The following is a 21,631-nucleotide window of genomic DNA, read 5'->3' as shown; positions in this document are numbered from 1 at the left end:
CCGTGTTTATTCCCCTCCTGCCCGCGGTCAGCGCTTTGAACTCCGCGGTCAGGACAGAAGCGAGTTTGTGAGCTCCGGGGTTGCGAGATAAATCAGCCAGCAGCGAAACTCAGAGGGGTTAGAGTGAAAAATAGCTGCCTCTTAGAAGTAGGTCCCTTCTCTTTTCATGCCCTTTTGCTCCTTGTTAACACTATCGTTGTTTATGTGCGATAGCGGCGATTCGTTACAGCTTCGACCTGGCAGCGAGGGGTCCCCGCGGCGGCCGGGCCGGGCCGGGCCGGGCGGGCAGCAGCCCCTGCCCGCAGCCCCTGCCCGCCACGCCGACCCTGCGAAGCCCCCGGGCATCGTTTTTAACTCCGGGTGCAGACCTCGACTCCGAAAGTATCGCGAAAGATGTTTTAGGGTTTGGGTTTTGTTTTATCTTTTTTTTTCCTTTCACCTACTTCGACACCAGACGCGCACAAAGGCTAGCATCGTGAAATATATTTACGGCAAGATGATTTTTATTTCAACTTGCCGTCTCTTAGTCCTTTTAAAATTACCGGAACAACATTTCCCTCAAATATATTCCTTAACGAGACGCTCGCATGGGCGCTGAAAAGATGGGATGGGGAAAACCTATTGTAAGAGGCAGCCTTCTCCGCACAAGCTGTTAGGTTTTGACTGGGAAAAAAAAAACAACCCCCAAACTTCTGCTTTAACGCAAAAGCCAACAGAGCATCACTTTTTCACCGTCTTCAACATGAATGCAACCTACTGTTAAAGCTGACAGCGTCGGTGTTTAGGAGGTTCACTTGCTCCAATTAAAAGATTAAATATAAAACACTCTCCTAGACCTAACCACCAAAGCGCGGAGGGCAATGCGTGCACACGTCCATGAACACGCGCATCCACACGCGTGCACAAACGCACGTCTGACGTACAAATGATAAAAGCCTCGGTACTGGGAAACTGGGCGCGACGTCTGACTGACGCACCTTTCAGAAAGTGGCAAACTGCTCATCTCAGCGAATGCTAAAAAGGGTCGGGTTGGTTTATGCGGTTAAAATCCTCCACGCACTGAGGAAGACCTGGCTCAGATGGCAGAGGGTGCGGGCGGACGCCTCCAGCTGCCGACCCCAGACACCCTCTCTCCTCTCCGGGGACGGAGGCAGCGCCTGCTTGCAAGGGCCTGGCGTGGCCGAGGCAAGCCCTGGGCTGCAGTTCGCACCAAGGCTGACAGGCATGGGTGCAGCCTTTCCTCCTCCCCCGGTATTACACGCACGCTTTACTACCAGATCTTGCAAGCGACGCTTCAAATTACTCACTTAGCCCAAATTAGCCCTGTATCGGCGCATCTACCTGTCATGTTGTTAATGTTTTACTTTACTGTAACACCCAATTTGAGACCGTATTGCATAATGTTTTGTCATTTACGCTGCAAAATAAATAAAGAGGAAGGCACGGATTCCTGTGTGTACAAGGGGAAGCTAAAACGCACAGTTTCAGTGACAGCTTTCAGCAGCCCAGCGTGGCAGGCTGGATAATATTGATACAAACTCTATTTTCTTTCATTTTATTGTTTTCCATCTCCTAATAAACCGGGGTAGCCTCTTGACCCTAGTCAGCTGATCGGAATCACATGCGCCGGGCTGGCTTTGCTGCTCTCCCCGTCTCGCCTCCATCTTCTCTCCCTCCCTTCGCGGTGAGAAAGGAGCCCAGCCCAGCCGAGCCGAGCCGGGGAAGCCCGACTGCGGGCTCCGAAGGGCAGGGCGATCGATCCGAAACGCCGCTTTAAAGCCTCATCAATCTTCATCTAGGTTGCTCAAGTAATTACGCCCGATTCTCTTGTACGATTACAAGTGGATTTGGGTTTCTATTCCCCAGGCCCCCTTTCTTTGTGTTTACAGAAGGGGGGTCTGGGCAGGCGGCGGCTCCCTGCCCCGCAGAAGCACTTGCCCTCGCCAGCGGAGCGCCCCAGCCCGCCCCTCGCCCTTCCCCGCAGCGCGGCCGGCGGCCGCCGCACGGTGATGGGCTCCTGGGCCCGCCGCACGGTGATGGGCTCCCGGGCCTTTGTGCGGCAAGAAAAGCGCCTTCGGCAGACGCGTCTGGGAAACGACCTGATATTCTATCATTTTAAGGAGGCGTTTGTGGGCTTTGCTGAATCCCAGAAGGAAGACCATCAATTTAATCCAATTACCTCTTTCCCCTGGTGTTGTGTGGCTAAAATAAAAAGAAAGCCACCGCCATTTAATGGTCAAAAGGCCAAAACCTGTAATCTGCCATCCAGGAGGAGACAATAGGTGCACCCCGGCTGGCGGGTGCGCTGGCGGCGCGCACCCGCGTCCCGGAGGAGGGAGCAGAGCTGCAGCAGCAGGGGGTGGATGTGGAGGGAGAGGGGACAGTCACTTCTTAGCCCGTTACTGAACGCGGGGGGAATCGGGGATTTCTAGCTTCCTCCTCCTCCTCCCGAGAAAAGGCTTCGAGCTCCCAGACCGGTACCTTGGCATCTGCCCTGGGTTCTGCTCAAGTAACACCCTAGATTTGTTGCAATGTAAACACGTCAGAGGTATTAAAATGCGACAAGGAATAAGCGTTGTTGTATTTTCCAGATGAGAAAACGTGAAAACGTTTGCTTGTGGGCTTTTTTTTTTTTTCCCCTTTGGTAAAAAAGAAGCAGAAAGCATAATAAACAGTGGTCTAATTATGGGATTTCGGGGGAGGGGCTGTTCAAACTAAGTTAAAAAAAATCTTTGCAGACTTATTTTTTCCTCCCGAAAGCACAAAACGAAAAAAAAAAAATATTCGGTATTAACAGTGTGTCATTTTTACACTTGTCCTTTGGAAATCTCCAATTACAACTTCCAATTCCATAGCATGCTTAAGGAGCACTGAGTCGTCTTGTTGCAGCCTTCAGGGAGCAAGCCAGCCACTGAGAGAATACGAAATTAATCCACTACAGCTATAGAGAGAGAGGATTATGTTTTAATCTCCTTTGGGATAGTCTCTGGATTTTAAGGATCCGACATTAAAATGTTTACACAGAGCATAATCAAAATACTGCAGATTTTCCATATGGCACCGAGCTATCGGGAAGCTTTGGGTCCCCTTCCCAAACCCAATTGATAATCTAATGAAACAAAAGCCGGGCACACCTGAGCCGAGAGCCGCGGGACGGGCTCATTCGCATGCGGGGAACACAAGGAGCCCCGGCCTCGCCCAGGCCCCTCGGCGGGCTGCGCTTCTGCGGGGGATGGAAATATTCATTCCCGGGGCGGCCGTGGCCATCGAGAAGGGACACGGGGGGGGGCTCTTGCCCGCGCCCGGGGCCAGGCTGCCGGGGGCGGCGGCACATCGGGGTGCTGCCGGGGGGTCCCCGCCCGCAGCAAGCGCCACCGAGGGCACTTCACCTCCAGCTCCGGGGGAAATGCAACCTGCGGCTGCTCCGCCTCACCGAACAGCCTGGGGTTTGTGGAGGGGACAGGCGCCTAGGAGCGCCTGTCGGTTGTTGGGACTCTAAGCGAGGGCACCTTTTTTTAAGGGTCATTTCGTTGTCTCTTCCCAACCTCTCTGAAGCGGTCGGGGCGGCCCGAAGCAGAGAGGCAACGACCTAAGAGAGAAGTTCTGGCCTTAAAAGCAGACCAGAAATCACTTCAGATCCACACGTCTTGTGATCTGTTCAAATGGAGAATTTTCCGCTTTGCCTGATCCCTGTGGTCGGCACATGTGATTTACATTTCTAAAATAAACGCTACCGCGCATATACGTTTTAAAAATAATATTTCCTTTCCAAAAGTAAATGATTGTGGGATTAGAAGGTCCCAGTGAATAAAAGCAGAATGTAATCTCTCCTCCCCTCCATTAATTTTTCTTAAACAGAGGCTTCAGTTCTTGTATGTAGCTCTTGTACCTCAGCTCTTGTATTTTCCAAGTTCAAGCAAAGGAAGTCAATGCAAGCAAAAAGTTCTATCAGGTGAAAGAGTTTGCTACCTGCCAAAGCAATACCGGTAAAATTACACCTCTTAAGGGAAGCCCCCAAAGTGTGGTATTTTGAACTGCTATTTCAAACATTTTCGTTTTCATAAACTGTCATTTTTAACTCTTAGAGCTAAAGATGTGTTACATTTATGAGCCTGAAAATTACACCAGAGGTATATTTGCTAAGACGATTGGGCATAATTACTCCTAAGAAGGAAAAGATACATGCTTTTATACGCTGAATTACGAAAACAAGCAATTTACCCGCTACAGACTTAAAAGTCTAACTTTTAAAATAATATTTTGGTGATTACTTAAAGATACTAGTTGGGACAAATGCTTTCAAAACATATCCAACCAACTAGTCCAATTTAATTTTACAATCTACTGGTAATTTTTCAGAAAAAAAAAGTGGTGAATGTTGTAACATTTAATTTTTAGCTGGCCCCGTTTTAGAAGAAAAAAACATATCTTAATCTTTTTTCCCTATACTGTTTAACATGGAAAATACAAAACAGATTAGCTGAAACTAATAACTTTTCTATGTAAAATAGTTTGCATAAACTACCATTTGTAATTTGATATGATACTGAAACAAGAATTTTAAATATTAAGAATAATCATTGAATTCACTCACAATGGACCTGAAATAAGACAACTGAAATTCCCTCAGCACTCCAACTCTAAAGCCAAGTGTATCTGACACTGACTTGCATTGAAAATGACTACAAATCCTTGTACTTGAAACAATTTATACATAACACACACTCAGGCACACAAAAACCTCAGTTTCTTGTAATATAAATCAACAGCATTCAAGCAGAAACAGGTATAGGCACCAGAAGCCTGGGAAAAAGCTCTGTAGTCAGAAAAATATTTCAACCAATTAACATCATTAACATAATACAAGCACTGCCACGTAAATAACAAGTAAACAACATAAGATTCCTAAAAACAATTCACAGAATTTAGTCTTTTTTGTTCCTACTGTCATCATAAATCTGATCCAAACTACCCTTTTAAAAGACTTCTGCAGTAAATATATTGAACTTACATAAGGATGGTTGCCCCCAATTTGTTCTCCACTATAGCAGATACAGGGAGTATCTCCTCCACACAAGCCAAGGCTTTTGTAAGAATGTATACGTACCGCTCCCTTTACATATCACTTTCAACAGTTTCAATAAAGAGAATAATTTGCACAACTTTTGATTGCAAAAACCAGAATCTAGGTCTAAACATGACTATAATCTTGTTTTTCTCCTCCCCCCTGAAAAACAACCCCAATTCCTTTCCCGTGTTTTCAGAGATATCCAAGCTTACTTTGTTGGCTTTTTACTCTTGCACAATCATATGTTTCATATTGTGAGGGAGGGATTGATTTTTATTGTTTGTTTAAATGTCATTGCCAGTGTGGATAGGCCCTGATAACTAAAATTTTCCCCACTTTTCCCCCCTTTCCTCCATAAAGCATGTAACACTACTACTAACATCAAAGATCAACTTCAATGGTCTTTTTCATCAACAATAACTAAACAATTACAGCAACTCAATTCTCTTAAGTGGTGCCATAACAGCAAACAAATGTGTTTGATTAAAAAGAAAATGTAAAAAAAAAATTCTTACATATTACAACTGCGAATCAAATAGTAAGAAGTAAATACATATTTTTGAATAGATTGTGAAACTAGTTAGACAGTGTTGCTTAAGGAAAAAAAGTTATTTTCTCTCAAATACATGCTTTCTCTGAAATGTATACTTTCTATACGTTTGAATTAAGTGACATATGTGCCTCCATAGATAAATTATTATTTGAATTCTATACCCTCCTGGTCACATGGAAAGAAAAACATAAAATAGTACTTCTTCCTAAGAAAAAACGTGTTTCACAATATTCCTAGGAATAAATATCTCTTTATATTGTTCAAAGTGTGATAGAAAGCAACCACTTAATAGAACCGTTAGAGAATATGCAGAGACGACCTCAGTACTGTACCAAAGTCAAGCTTATTAGGTATCTTCTCACCTTGGAACAATTAGCTCTGTGTCTAACAGCCTAAAGCAACTCAGAAAATCAACTTTTGCCCCCTTTAGCAGGTAAAAACTGATTTGCTCTGTGGCATATGTTGAGAACCTCTGAACTGTGCTCAAGCTCTGAGTGGCTTACATGGGTTTAGTATTGTTCCAGGACGTGTTCGAGTGCCAACCTGCCAGATGATCAGATATTAATAATATTCAAGACTTCCCTTAATGATTTACAGCTGGCCAGAAACTTAAATGTTTGGGATAGGGACCTCACTACTGCAATGCATACATTTGCCACTTCAAAATTAGATTCATACAGCGTGCTCTGCCTGAAGCGATACCTTAGAAGGACTGAGTGATTTAAGCTGGTTTAGAAACTAAGAAGTTGATTGTTAAGCAGTGCATCCAGATGTGAGTATGCTACACTAATGCACTACGACCTGCACCAACTTCCTCCTCATTTTCAGGTAAAATTTAAGGTACTACTTTTCAGCCTAGAAAACCTTAAGTGGTGCTGAACATGCCCACAAACGTGACAGTTTTTCCCTCTGAGAAAGCCACTATTTAATCAAAAGGTAACAGAAGAAAGACACCTTAGAAAAGTATATTTAATGTTGGAAGGAGAAAGGAGAAAGCAGAGACAGCATCCTGCTACAGCAGTATACTGCTGAAACAGGAGCTCACTGTAATGAGTGAGGAACACGAGGGATCAAATCCCAGTTGCAAGTCTGAGTAAACCAGACTTGACAGGTATCTTATACAGTCCAGCTTGTGTACCTTGTCATGCCAATAGAGCTCAATAGATTAGAAATGAAATGAAAGATGTGAGCCCTCCGCTTTCATTTGTTCTAGCCTCCACTCTGGAAAAGCTCTTCAGGACAAACTGTAATCTTTATACTTCTTGAGACTGTGGTGAAGGGAAGTGTTATGTTCAGATAGGCTGTGATATTTTAAAGTTCACTTATTTGGTTAGTTAATCCTATATGTGGGAGGGAGGGAGGGAGGGAGGGAGGGAGGAAGGAAGGAAGGAAGGAAGGAAGGAAGGAAGGAAGGAAGGAAGGAAGGAAGGAAGGAAGGAAGGAAGGAAGGAAGGAAGGAAGGAAGGAAGGAAGGAAGGAAGGAAGGAAGGAAGGAAGGAAGGAAGGAAGGAAGGAAGGAAGGAAGGAAGGAAGGAAGGAAGGAAGGAAGGAAGGAAGGAAGGAAGGAAGGAAGGAAGGAAGGAAGGAAGGAAGGAAGGAAGGAAGGAAGGAAGGAAGGAAGGAAGGAAGGAAGGAAGGAAGGAAGGAAGGAAGGAAGGAAGGAAGGAAGGAAGGAAGGAAGGAAGGAAGGAAGGAAGGAAGGAAGGAAGGAAGGAAGGAAGGAAGGAAGGAAGGAAGTTGTTGAATTAGTATATAACTTGCTAGGTATATTTAGAAGAATTACCTAAGATTCAGTAGTTGTAACTTCAAAATTTTCTGAAAATACGAGTACCTCTAGATAACAGCAGAATGAATAAAGAATGTTTTCGAGTGTAACTGTGTCTACTGGTTGACTGCATGTTTTGCTTTCCCATGGTCAGGGAACTTCTGAAGACTCTTCCACAAAGATTCCCTGGTACCTAATGAAAGGAGAACTGATGTGGCAGGCTCTGTCATGTAGGCTTTCTTCCTTAACGACCCAGTTTCACTGCAGGAATTTTATTGCTTCTGAAATCCTTACTCCTGGGATGAAATTTGTTCAAAACGGCTTCCAGGTTCAGAAGTTACAAAGATGGAGGCTGACACAAGATGCTCAAGTAAACCTTGTTTCTCTAGAAAGCCCAGATAAAAGCACTGGTGTAATGGCTACCAGTGAGGACCATCCAAATGCACTGGATGAGGCTGTCTCTTGTACAATTTCTGTCCAATGAAACCAGGACTAACCAAACTGTCTTCTTGACTGATTTTTTAAAGCTTTTTTCTATGACATGAATTCCAAACAACAAAAAAAGGCAAAACATCCTGTCCGTATGTCAGTGAAAGTTCTGGATACATTCCTACCACTAATCTACGTAGGTCTGCCACTGTTGGGTCTCGCAAAGATTTTGCAGAACAGGGATTTTCATGTGGAAGTCAGTTGCAAAGTGAAGATTAAATAAGGTGCAGAACAGTGGAGTCTGGCTCCTTATGTCTAGGCCTGTCTTTCTGCAGTCTCTCCTCTATATCAGCCTGACCTTTCATCAGCTAACAAGTTCTATCCAGGGAGTGGTACTTCAAGACAAGGGAGAAGTTACAGACCTATGCACTAGGCACACGTGCATTTGTAGGCTCTGTTGTAGCCTAATTCTGCAGCCTTAGAAGTTTCAAATTAAAAGGGCTTTGCAAGTTATGGAGAAAAAAAAGACATTTAAGTAGGCTGGTATGAGTGGACAGTAAGAGCACATGAAGCACTCTCAGAGCCTTCCATAAATACACAACAACAAAGTTTGAATTGATTTAATTTTAAAGCTTGGAAAGCAGGAAATCCCGCTGCCTTTTTAAAAGTCAAAGATGCTCAGACTTAGAATGGGGTGTAATAAGGTACAAAGAGAAGAGCTCTTCAAAGCTGTGCTTAGGAGCACTATCATATGTGACTGACAACCACCTTATAAAATATTAAGCTATTTTGGATAGTAATGTGGAAAAAATGATTAGAATAAACACTGAGTTGTCTAAAAATAGTATTTTATAGAAACTGTGGAGCTTTTTATTTTTTTCAATGTGAAAGCCAACTACATATCAAAAGTATAACTGTTTTCAGTTTATGCCTGAATCTATACTCTAAATTAAACTCATAAAAATATGTTTTTCTTTCTTATACTTAGACTCGAGGATCAAAATCTGAATATATAATAAGCAGAAACTATGTAAATCTGGCTGAATTAAATTTCCATGTTTGGAAGTACAAGGCTTGTGTGGCTACGTGTCTACCATAAAAAGGGAGAAGGAATCACTCTTCTTCCACATTCCTGTCGCTTCCCCAAACAAGCAACCCCCTGCAATGACATTCCTATCTTGAATACTAATTTGCAAGAAAAATGGAGCTTGAGGGGAGAAAACTACTGAAGATTGCATGCTGAATTCAGTGAATAGTTTCCACTAAGAAGCTTGAAAAACTAGGAGGAATATTAAGACTTTTTGTTGTTTCCCAGTGAAACTTTGATATTTGTTATATAACTGATGCTGTTTGTGCACATATACATACATACTTTCTTAAAGAAAAAAAATGTAAACCATGGAAAAGCTTAAGGTACCTTAGCCACCTCCGGACAGAGAGAAAAAGAGAGTGATGAAGAAGACGAGTGCAAGAGAGAGGAAAGAGAGAGAAAATGGGAAAAAAAGGAAGAGAATAACTACTACCTCTGAGTCCAGAAGCCTCAGAGGTGTAAGCTGTTGGAGGCCGAGAGAGAATTGTTAGGAAACATCACTGCATACTTGTTACAGTCCTTCCTGGGCTTCCCCTGTGGTTGCTGCTTTCTGCCCCCCTGGCCCAGAGACCGTCAGTGCCATACAGAGCCTCTTGTGCGCAGATGGTGACTGCCGTAGTGGAAGGAGAACATGTGATGGGTGGCAGGGCTCTCCCAGCCTCACAGGACAGGACACACCAGGGAGGGAGGAGAACGGTTGGAGAGTGAAGATGAGACCACTCTTGGAACCACTGTCATGCTTTGCCCTCCAGGAGTTGAGAGGGATGAAGATGGTTCCTCTCCTCCAAAAACACCTGGGTAGGCTGTGGTCAGTGCTGGAGACAAGATAACGTGCTATTTGGTCCTTTATTTCAACCCATTACTCTGACAGCAGATAATGCAATAGAACTTCCTCTAGCTGGCCCCAAACAAATGATGTTTTTTTTTTCCCCCTGCAAATCTAATAATTTGAAAATCTGCCTTCTCAGTAGAGGCCCCAGTTATTGTTCTTTTCTTTATTTAAGAAAAATCTAATGTTTGTCTAACTCCATTAACAAAACCAGTGGAAATGATCCTACATACCTTAAAATCATTTCGGGATGGCAAGAGAAGAAAAAATAAGAAAATGTGCCTCTCCATTTCTCCTTAAGAAGAGCTAAGAAAGAGTTGCACACAGCTTTGTTTACCAGAGATTATTTACAGTGGTCAACTCTTGTAAAGTAAACTCAGTCTCAGATTTTGGCCATGAGAAATGTTACTGTAACTAAATATACATATATATATATGTATAAATGTTGAATGCATATTATATATATAAAGATGAGTCAATTGTATGTAAGTTTTCCATCCTGAATACTTACTTTGTGTGAGCTTTTAGTAGCTTTAGAGGCAGTTCCTCAGTGTGTTAGCGTTTTTATTACTGCATTTGACCCTACGCAAGGCTTCAAAATAATTTCAGAAATGTAAATGAGTCCTTTGTTAGAACATGGAACAGGCAATTTTCCTGTGGGCTAAATTATTTACTTTTTTTTAAGGTACTGCTATACAATTTTAACTGTAACTCTATGTAGTTAAACTTTTGGCATTACTCCAATTTCCTCTAACGACAGCATCAAATTATTTTTCAATTGGAAGTTGCTCAAAATCATGATTTCTCTTAGTATGTCTGAAATGAGACAAAAGGCCTATTTTGCATAGGCCACAAAACAGATGTTGATAATGTTTGGTTACCTCCAGTCTTGTCTGGACTTCAAACAGATGACCTGGAAGTGAAAGGTCTTATATCTCATTAATAATAATACAAGCTGTCAAATCCTCATGACCCAGTGTGTTCCTTAGCACAGGGCAGTAAGTCAATACATGCAGCACACTACCAAGAAGTCTGGACAGAGGGCTTATCACATTTAGTCCTCAAGCCAATGTGGACTAGCTACCCATGCTGGCTTGGATGGAAGATCAGCTCTTGTTTAGCAGTAGTAATGCTGCTTTCTAGAAATATTTCTACACTGAAGTTCAGGGTTGCTAAAAGTCAGGGTTGCTGGGATGCTGTGTTTCACAGAAACCTTCCTGGCATGTTTGCACTGTGGGGGGTTTCCTTCCACCTAGAGACAGATGTCCAAGAAGAAGAGAAGATTCAGTAGTGAAGATTAAGACTTGTTAAGACTAAGATGCATTAAAGGCAGTGGATGGCACTTCTTGGGTTTATGTGGATGAGTTGCTCCATCTCCTTGTATAATGGAGCGAATAATATGTATTTATTCTTGCAAGACCGTTGTAAGACTAAGAGGAAGTCAGATTCTGAGCTGATTGAGCCCATGCAAGTAACCAGACAGATGCCTGCCAAAGCCTTTTGTCTTCCTAAAATAACCCAAAGCCTCATATCCTCCTATCTTTATTTCCTTTTTTCTTTCTAGAAATTACTCTTTTGAGACTAGCAAAAGACTTTGTCAGGGATACTTTGCTTGGCTGGGGCCTATTTGCTGTTGCCACCAGCCATATGACAAAATAGATGCAACGTGCTCCAGTTACAGAACGTGTATCTTTCAAAAATGTTTTTAAGGCTAAATTCTGCTCTCAGATGCGTGCAAACAATTCTCAGCAAGTCAACGGCACCTTCATAACAAAGAGAACAGAACTTTTTTCTAAAACGTAAAATTCATAAAACCTGAGCAGTTTAACATTTATTCTGGTTTGTTGGTTGTTTTTCTGTTTTTTGTTGGTTTTTTTTTTTTTTTTTGTGACCTATTTTAGTGCAAGATGAGTGCTTTAAAAAAACAGTTCAGGGAAAGGATATTAATTATCTATTAAAACATATTTCCCTTTGAGAATGCCAGCTTATGATATTAGAACACTTCCACATAGTTTTCATTTTAAAAAGATCACCTACTAAGCAGAAGACAAACTGTTAGCAAATTTGCATTCTCAGGCTTTTAAGAGAAAAGGTAAGTATTTAAGAGCCCTACATCAGCATTAGAAAAACAAAAAGGAAAAGAGAAGAGTTAGTAATATTAACTCACTACAGTGGATTTGATTGTATTACCACAGATTCACAATATATTAGAAAACTGTTAAAATTGACTGGGCTATCTTAATCATTAGTTCTAACGGAGATGTGACTTGCCTCTTGAAGTGAACAGTCTGGGAAGAAAAGGAGCTAAAACTGAAACAGAAAAATGTAAAATATTTTAATACGTAAATGCTAAAACAAGAACAACATATTTTGATAACTCATACTGTAAGACAGTTAAAATACTACTTTAGTTAAAAATCTTGATGCAAACTTAGAAGTCATAATTCTAAGACCATAATAACATGGAATCTGATTTTTATATTTTATTAAAATGCTACTTAATATAATGAAATCTGACCAACTGCCATTGCAACATATGGAATACTGAGATTATATAATAAAATATTCAGACTATAAATATTTAAAAATTCTCCATCCCATATGTAATTTATCAAAGTGAACTTTACATTGATTTGTGCCACATGGTTGATGAAAAACTATAAAGAGTCTCTGGAACAAAAGGTATGTTCAGATAACTTTGTATGAACCGTCTCAATCTGTTTCAAACTTCCCTTTTTTATCGTTTTAACTTTGCAAATCAAAATATTGTAATATTTATATTTTCTTAGTTAAAAGTTTTCTAAAACCTAAGGTCTTGTCTTTTTAAAAGGTGCCTTAGTTTCATGGAATAAACAATGCCCAATTGTTTTAGTTAAATGTGGACAATCTTAAATCAATTTAAACCCAGTTTATAATGATTTTGTTTAATTCCTATCCCTTACTGAGACAATCCAAATCGTTGTAAACCAGGTTTAAATTGATTTAAGCTTTAAAGTTAAATTGGAGGCATATCTGAATATAGAAAATCCTATGTATCATTCCACTCTGAACAGTAACTAGATATAAATGATGCTGTGATATACCATAACTTGATGCATCTCAGAGATTTACAGATCACATATGCTGCATCTACATAACTCTTTAAAATTAGACAAGAATGGACAGTGTGGCTTTATTAGGACCCGCTCTTCAGTCAGAGGTTGTTCTAACCTTCTTGGGCATAAACCCCACCTTCCTGGCCTACTGCTTTTCTTCATTTCAGTTACTGGACTCGTTTCAGAGTCACACTGTATAAACTGAAAACCGTGAAAAGCAGTGGCATCATTATATGAAAATCATGCAAGGTCATGAGACAAAACAGAGGGAATGGAGGGACTCGGATTTTTTTTCTACTGATGATTGGTAAAACTTACAGAAGACACATATGATACCGTGCGTGACCATTAACTCTCCAAACAATTTCAGCTCCAAAAATGAGTGAGTCGAGTAGCAAAGGCTGCAGTTAATCTGAGAGTAAAAATGAGGTAGTGGAATGTGGGTTCTTTTTGAGAAGCTCACAGTTTTTGGTACACATATAGCACCACTACCACATCACCTCGCCACACTTGGAGGTGCCTTGCTTGTCCTGTTAGTGTTGATAGGGAACACAAAGGCTAATTTCTGACACTGTTAGAACAGATGTCCTGTCAATATTTCAAAAGTTCATTTGATTCAATTTCTGTAATTTCTGTTTTTCTAATGCCAACACCATTTCCCAATTTCTACAAACTGTAAAAGGAAAGGACTAGAAATACTGTGCCATATCCTGAAGGAGCAGGGGATGTCATATATGTAGTGATCTCTAGTAAAAGGATACTTTGCACATAAATACTTCAGGATGCATTGAAATACCAGGTTTTTGGCAGAGGGATGTAGCTATAGGGATTGTAGTGCATCGGTGTGTTTGAATGAAACGGCAGTGTTGGGGCGTATATAAGAACTTCGTAGCTGACTGTGAGATTTGCCAGACTGGGCAAGTATTATTCATGTCCATTTTGCAGTTCTAATCAATATTTCAATGTAATTGCATATTGCAGTCTCTAATCTATAGCAACTGTATGCATATATAGTTGGAAGCACTGTTCTTAGGTATAAGAGCTTAGCCAAAGCAGTGCTGAGTTGTCCTGCTAAGGGAGAAAGGAACATTGATCAAACTATCCCACTAATGGTCCTGCTTGACGCACTCTTTTATTGACTTAAGACAACACTGTCTCAGCAATGGTTAGATGCAGATTGAGAAAACAAGCAGATTGACATATTAAGTGTGATAATCATATACTGAAGGTTGCTCCCAAATAAAAGCATTTGCTTCCTCCCTCAGCTGTGCTCTAGTTTCAAAGTATGAGACTAACTTTCATGTAGGCATTTTTTGCCTTTGTTTGTCTGGTTGGTTTATTTTGTTTTTACCATCCATTCATGATCTTATTTTTGCTACAGATTTCCACTTTGTCATCAGAAGAAAGTGCAGGAGTAAAGGTAGCTTTTCTAGAAACTCAGTTATGCAGAAAAAAACCCTGAGACATCACAAAACTTCTCCGTAGTGGGGTAATTTAATAAAGGTATTTTAAAAATATAAAAATTTCATACCGCACTTCACAGTTCTCACATTTTTATCTCATCTGAGAGGAGAGGGCATTTCAACTTTCAACATGCCTTTCTTTCCAGACTACGTCCCCAGGAAAGGTAGTATTGCAGACAGAACTGTAACAGAACCTGCTAGAAGATGGATAAAACCAAGACCTCACTGCATACCTTCACAAAGGGAGAAGGGACCAGAAGGGATGTCTCATGTACATTTTTACAGAGGATTCTTTCCCAGCTCATCTGCTAACTAAGGAAGCTCACAGCTTGGTTACAGTTTCATTCCTTCTTAGACCCTTTTTACAACAGGCAAGTTTTTCCCTTGCTGTGACTGATAGGCTGAGATACTGCAGGTCCCCCTTAACTCCATCAGTGAGAGTAGTGGGTCCCAGCAGGAGCACAGGTCTCTCTCCACAAGCTGTGCGGCACCTGGGATCAGGTCATGAACACGCACAACCACACACTGACTCACAAAGCCCTGAGTTACGGCATTAGTCTGCATTTCCATTTTAACCATAAAAAAGAGACGTTCCCACAGTGGTTCTACAGAATTTTCAACAACAAGTCACAGGCATTAATAAAACACTTGAGGTACTGCTATTTCTCACACCTCTGCTGAAAGACTGTGCAATGGCCACATGCTTTGTTATCAGTTCCCCTAGTTCATGGAAGTAGGACATCATATTGAATCTAGAACACAAAGAATCTGTTCATAGCGTAACGGTATCCTTAGCTGTCAATAGTAACACACTAACCACAAAGGTTAAGAACTAACAAGTTTAAAAGAAAAGGCTCCTATCTTAGTTGTAATCAAAAATATAATTACCTGCAAGGTTGTCAATCTCCTTCTCCTGGAGCAGGCTAACAGCATCATCATCTCCTTCCAGCATAAGCTCTGTTTCTGCATTCTGATTTACCACAGCTTGACTTCGGAAAGCTTTCTTTGACTTCACTACATCCTCTTCGGTGCCTAAAAAAAGTTACAAATGTTGTGAATTTAGCTGAATAATATTTTAAATAGAAAACAACCACAGTCAAGTAGTAAAAAATACAGTATAAATCATGTTTATCAAAAAAGGGAAGGAACATTTTCAAAAACTTTATCAAGGTTTATGCAGTCTTATTCTGTCTTTCAGAATGTATTTCAAATAAAATACAAACTGTTCCACAAAAACTCTCCTGCTTTTAATAATTTCTATTTGCTTTATGTTCAGTATTGTTCCATTAGTTTTTCACCTACAAGAAGTCCAACAGGAGTTTCTCTTGGGTTCCTGGTGTCCTGACTCTGACTGACCTCTCAGAGCTCAAACCACCTAGTCTAAATAAAGGAATTGCTTTGGGAATTGAAAATCTGTCATGATTTTCACCTTAGAGATACGAGGGACAGGATGGTTAAGTAGGAGATGGGTTATCTCCTTATAAAGCAACAACAAGGTAGGCTATGCATGATTCAGAAAAGACTAAAAAAGGACAAGCATGGTGAGGAAGCTTTGGTGTGTGTCTGTGTGCGTTTTTAAGGAGCACAATAAAAATGTTGGTGTATGGACATGTGCCAATTACCTCAAAGGACTTCACAGGAACGTCTTATCCTTTTTTCTTGCCTACAACTGGCTTTTTCTATTCAGACTGGCAGTTCCTTACAGCAGGACATATACCATCTTACATTTTGGGAAGGTCCTACTAGCACTTGCCAGAGTTTATTCACGTGATATAAGAAATTAATCATAGAGTGGTCAAACGATAGTAACTTTCACATCATAAATAGCTTTCATGTACTGTTGCGACATCTGCACGATGTTTCTTTCTTAGATGGGGAGAGGCCATTAGTTTTGTTTGCAGTACTACAGACTTATAGTAGCCTTAGGAGAGAAAGCTTTCTGTTTTTTTCCTAAACAGAAAACTTTGCACCTTCACCTTGGACCATAAAAGATACAGGCATCTCCAGTTCCGCCAACCAAGAAATAAAACCCAACTAATCCTTCATTTTTGTATGATAATTTGGAGGTTTGCCTACTACTAAGGCGCAGAACAATAAGTAAAACCTGAACAGAACCAGGAGCGTGTGGCTTTTGTTTGTCTTCCACAATGCCTGAACTTCACATGATGAACACTATTATGGCAGACATAAAATCATGAGGTAAAGCCCAGTATAAGACTCACGGCCTCATATTAATACAGGACAACTAAGAGGAATGCACTAAGCAGATTAGTGAAGATAGGTGCATGGAACGGAACTGATGTGTCAGGCAGTTTTCTTATTACAAACAGTGGGGAAGGTGTTATATTTTATCTCCTACTCTTATATGAGTCTTTTAATTAGTTTGTGCACAGGAGAGTCACACCACATAAATAAAAATGCTGGAGGCATGGTTTTATGTTAGTGTGTTTACCCTGTTTGAAGATGACTGTTAGCATGCCACTTGATATCGGACTCCACCACAGGCTGAGACAACCTCACGTTTTACATTGCCTAATATTAACCTTTTGTATACTATTGCTGTTATCCCAATTGCTATTTCTGAAACTACAGAGCAGGTAAAGAAAGTCCCAAATTAAGGACAGCACTTCTAATCTAATTATTGCTCTGTCCATTAGGACCACACTGATACTGATAGTGATTAAGACAATACCGATGCTGATACATACTAATATGCTGTATTTTGCTGTGTTCTGTCATTAGGCTGTGATCACCACCTCACTTGCATAGGTTACTACTTAGTACAACTAACTGTGATTATTCACCCAACTTAAAATTGAGTCAGGTAACTAATGGTTGGAAAAGTTTTCAGTATTATGTCCAAGCTTTTGTTTTTTTGTTTGCTTTAATGGGCTTTTTTGTTTGTTTGTTTTGGGTTTTTTTCTTCCTAATACACAAAAAGGAGCAAGAATTGTAGGAGTTTGGAAAGACACAAAGGAGTAACGTGCTGTAACAGACCTTCATTTTTATTACGTCAGAATTGTCCTGAGTATTTAATCACTACATCAGGACCTTGTTACACTTGTGTTTACTACAAGGTAGTTTAGCCTCATTTGACATGAGATAGCTCCTGCTGTGAAGCATTTAACGCTAAAGGAGGCCAGGCCTGAGACAAACTAACATGGTGGAGGAAGGAAGCATGAAAATACTGTTGTCTTCCATTTTGGTAGTTCTGGTGAGTGTTATGAAAGTTTCTGAGCTTGATAAGATGTCTTCAAATTAATAACTTCAAAAGTACTAATCTGGACTAATTGCAAAGTCAACCATTTCTGTAGTAACTGATTAGATTAGTGACAGTTCTTTAAAATTATTTATGCATGAAGATGTATTTTTAAAATTACAAGGAAAAAAAATTCCAAGCCCCAGATTATTACTAACACTTTAAATGCGTCAGAAGAACCTGAAATTTAGTTTATTTTAAATCCCTTGTGATGAGGATTCCAGTTACCAGATTACAGAAATATTGCCGTACACTGATGTCAGAAACATGGTAGAGTAGAAGGAAGTAAATTAGTTTGGCAAATTTGGAGCTTAGCAACAAGACAAATGTTTCTAAAATCCATTCTGGTTTATAATATTAAACATATACCTATCTAAAAGAAATATAGTAAATGGTGCTTCTTTGTCTTGATGGAAAAAAGCTCTAGTTCGACTGTTGTTTAAATTTATCACTTTGTTGAGTGCACCCTAGTTTTGCTGTACTGAGGTGTACATTTATCTAAATGAAAGTGTACGAGACCCAGAGTTGCCCTTCAATCACTATATCCTTTATGAATTAGAGTTCCATTTATCAAAATTACAGCAAGAAGAGTAAGGTCTCACAGGGCTGTCTCATTACAAGGCTTGTAAACACTGTCCTTACAAAGAAATGGTTTAACACCTAACAAATCAAAAACTGATTGGGAATAGAATTTATTTGAGATCATCTATCTTTGGAAGACGTGCTGTACTGAGTGCACTTCGTGGCCTTTCTACCCATTCATCAAGAAATTAACAAGCGAATACCACAGACCACCAGATCTCCTTGGATCCTGAAATGTGAAATATGTTCAAAACAGATCTGTCACAGATGTTCTATTTTTACATTTCAAGACAACTTCAAAAAGGTTTTAAAATAACAGAACCTCTCCAAATAAGAGTAGAAAGAAAAACAACTTGTCTCTTTAAAACCAGACAACAAACTGAATAAAAAATTATATGACATAAAACTATGTCTAGTATTGTTAACAATGATATAAAAAGGAGACATGAATAAATGAATACTTGATATTTCAGCATGTTTGAAAAAAATCAAAACTCAAATTATTTTTTCAAAGCCTCAGCAAAATTACTATGAAATGAAATTCATTTCCAGATATATCATCTAAAACTCTTTAGGACACAAGGAGTTTGTATTTTAAACACACTGTACGGAACTGTATTCATGTCAGTTCCTAAGTCTAATTAGAAAAAGTTTCAAATCCATTAAAATAGGAAAAAAAAAATTAAGCTAGATATAATTTCAAGAAAGCAACATTTTGACATTGGGGTGCACAGAACTGGAACTGGCAGATGCTATCAGTTTTTGTCCTTATCAAGGTCCTCCTTAAGGGATATTTTTCTAGACTTGGATTTAGAAAGAACCCCTGAAATAAGCAGCAAAGTATTTCTTGAAACTACATTTTGTGAAGAAATTAAAGGAAATAATGTGAGTCACTCATCTCACATTGAAGTCCAGCTGAAGTTGGTGCCTTAATTTATTGAAACTTGGAGGCTTTGTCTTAAAGATATTTCGAGAAAATGTATGCATAAGACTAGATAAGCGATTAAAAAAAAGATCCATCTTTTGTTACACCTGTTAACTTGATAATTTTTTAAAATGTGCATATTAGGAACTGGCTTTCTACAGTAGCTTCAGGATAACTGAAAAGAGCTCATTTTTAACAGAAATTAAAGAAACCAACCAGCACTCCTCTACAAAACCCCAACTTCCATTAAAAGGTGTGTATTTTATATGTCTGAAAGGTTATATGAGCTGCACAGTAAACTTGTACAGTATTGCCAAAAATTTACTAATCCCTCTTCCAGTAGCATTACTTTTCCGTAAACAGAAATTATTAAGCAAAATAATAATGCCATTCCCCCCCAATCCTAATAATTTCCCAAGAACAGGAGAATCTCATGTTATTTTGCAGCTACAGCCTCTAGAAGTAAGCAATACAGGCAATATTGAAATATATATTTTTTGAGGGAGTTATTTTAACATCTGAATTTTTGCCTCTCATTTTCAGTTAAATCAATAAATTCTTTGTTGGGTTCTGTAGGTCACAACAGGTTCTAGGGATACAATCCAAATGTCAAAGATCCTGTAGGTGTCCAAACCCACAAAACCACCCCTAAATAAAATTTTAAAATTAGTGATTCAAATACAACATATTGTTGATTACATTTAGGTTTATGTATGCTTATTTTATTAGACATTACACTAATTAATATGATTTACTTGAACACAGGGAGTTTTCTGTTCTCTCTACTTCTATCCATTTATTAGAAATTCAAATTTAGCATTTGAAATTTTTCACTTTGTATTTAGTATAAAATGAGATAAAAATATCTCTACTTTTAAGAAAAGTTTGCTTGGTCATACTGTAACCAACAAAAGGAGACTACTGCTTCTTATAAAGTTGTTTCCATAGTTTACTTCAACGAATTACCGATAAGGCAATTTATGCAGTGAGCGCTCTTTGATCTTTGAAGAGAGATGGCAGAATGGAAAGTTAACCTCATTTTAATGTTACCTAAATATACTGACAGGAAATTCTAATGTTTCCAAACATCTGGAAATCTGCTTCATGGGATGGTGTTCTTCTTTTCTGTAAGAAAGCTTTTTCATATATTGTCTTTTACAGTTTTATGTGGCTTCTAAAGGAGCATTTTGACATAAGTAAAGTCTGTTCTCTTTACAGTAAAATGCTGCATTTAATTAAAAACTCTCTTTTATAGCAGGCAAAGTAGAGTTTTTGTGAAGCTTGTTAGCTCTCCTCAGAAACTTTTAAGGGTAAAGTTGCTTTTTCTCCTTACAGATCACTGGTACGTACTGCTCTGTAGAATGCTGCTTTTGTTGCCATATTTTAATCACCTGAGGTAGTTTCTAATATTTTCTTAAATAAAGGAGTTCAGAATTAGCTCCTCACAAGAGGCTACCTGATCAGTCATGATGTGAACCCTGAAATTATATCACAAGGAAAATATAATTTATGAACAGAGTTTGAAAGAGCTAAGCTTTTTCTTGGAAGAGATTTTTTTTGTTTATCGTACAAACTGTAACTTTTACAGGAAGAATCAAGCTTATGTGGGGACAGAATTAAAATGCAACACTATCATCTACCTTTTTTTCTTCATTCAACATTATTAATAGCTGAAAATACTTATTGAAAAGTTTCATTACATAATCTTCCTGCTTTATATATTCTAACAGTTTAAACCCCTGCTTTCATTGCTAATCTCTACTAACTTGATTAGGCACTGGGACCCTCACAGCAGTCACCATTATGGACAGCAGCTGCTTGGGAATCTGTAAACTGACCTCTACAAAACCCAGTAAGATTAAATCAGCGACATGGTGACCACTCCACCCCAGCCTAATATCTTTCCACGAGGCTACACAGCCAGCCCTTCTAAGACTGCGTTCACTCCATGGGAAATGTGCATGGGGTATCCCTGGGTCTGCTCATGAGACCGGCTTTGAGTAGCAGACCGGTGCTGGCATATCATGATGAACTGTCCCCACCTGTGTCTGCTAGAGTTGTTATTTAAATTGCAATGTGTTTCTGGAACTGGCAGCTTTGACTGGCATATAATTTAGTTTCCCCAGAGAATCAGAGAAGTGACTGTTATTAAAGGAAGGCTGGTTTTAATAGATTTAATAAAAGCCAGAGGAATTTAAATCATATTTTCATTATTAAGGATCTTTGAAGAAATGAGGGAGAAAAACTATGAAAATTGCATAGAAAGTAAAAATTGCATTAATTTGTATTGGAAATTACTTCCACCAAAAGTAAAACCAAATCACGTTTTTGTTTTCTATAATAGATAAACACCTGAAAATTTAACCACAGACATGCCAGACATATTTCTCCAATTTTTATACCTAATATCTGACCAAATGATCTTCTTTATCTGAGTAATTTGTAAATAAATACTTTACTGTTGTATACATTTTCATCTTAAAAATTCTCAGATGTTTTGCATTGTAAAAATGAGACTGAGGCAAACTATACCAAAAAGGAGACTAAGAATATGGGCAAGGCCAAAATGAACA

General features: G+C 39.4%; 1 protein-coding gene across 7 annotated transcripts in view; it reads right to left on the bottom strand.

Moving 5' to 3' along the window:
- NBEA (neurobeachin) overlaps positions 1–21,631 on the bottom strand; it is a 507,728-nt gene that overhangs the window by 157,476 nt on the left and 328,621 nt on the right. For all 7 annotated transcript variants that reach the window (XM_075085055.1, XM_075085072.1, XM_075085081.1 and 4 more), the window contains one exon: positions 15,181–15,324. In XM_075085055.1, coding sequence (XP_074941156.1) covers positions 15,181–15,324 — 144 coding nt within the window. The remainder of the gene's footprint in view (positions 1–15,180; positions 15,325–21,631) is intronic.

The sequence above is a fragment of the Phalacrocorax aristotelis genome, chromosome 1, assembly GCF_949628215.1.
Source record: "Phalacrocorax aristotelis chromosome 1, bGulAri2.1, whole genome shotgun sequence".
Classification (NCBI taxonomy): Eukaryota; Metazoa; Chordata; class Aves; order Suliformes; family Phalacrocoracidae; genus Phalacrocorax; species Phalacrocorax aristotelis.
Note: the sequence above shows the minus strand (reverse complement) of the source record. Positions and strands in the feature narration are given on the sequence as shown.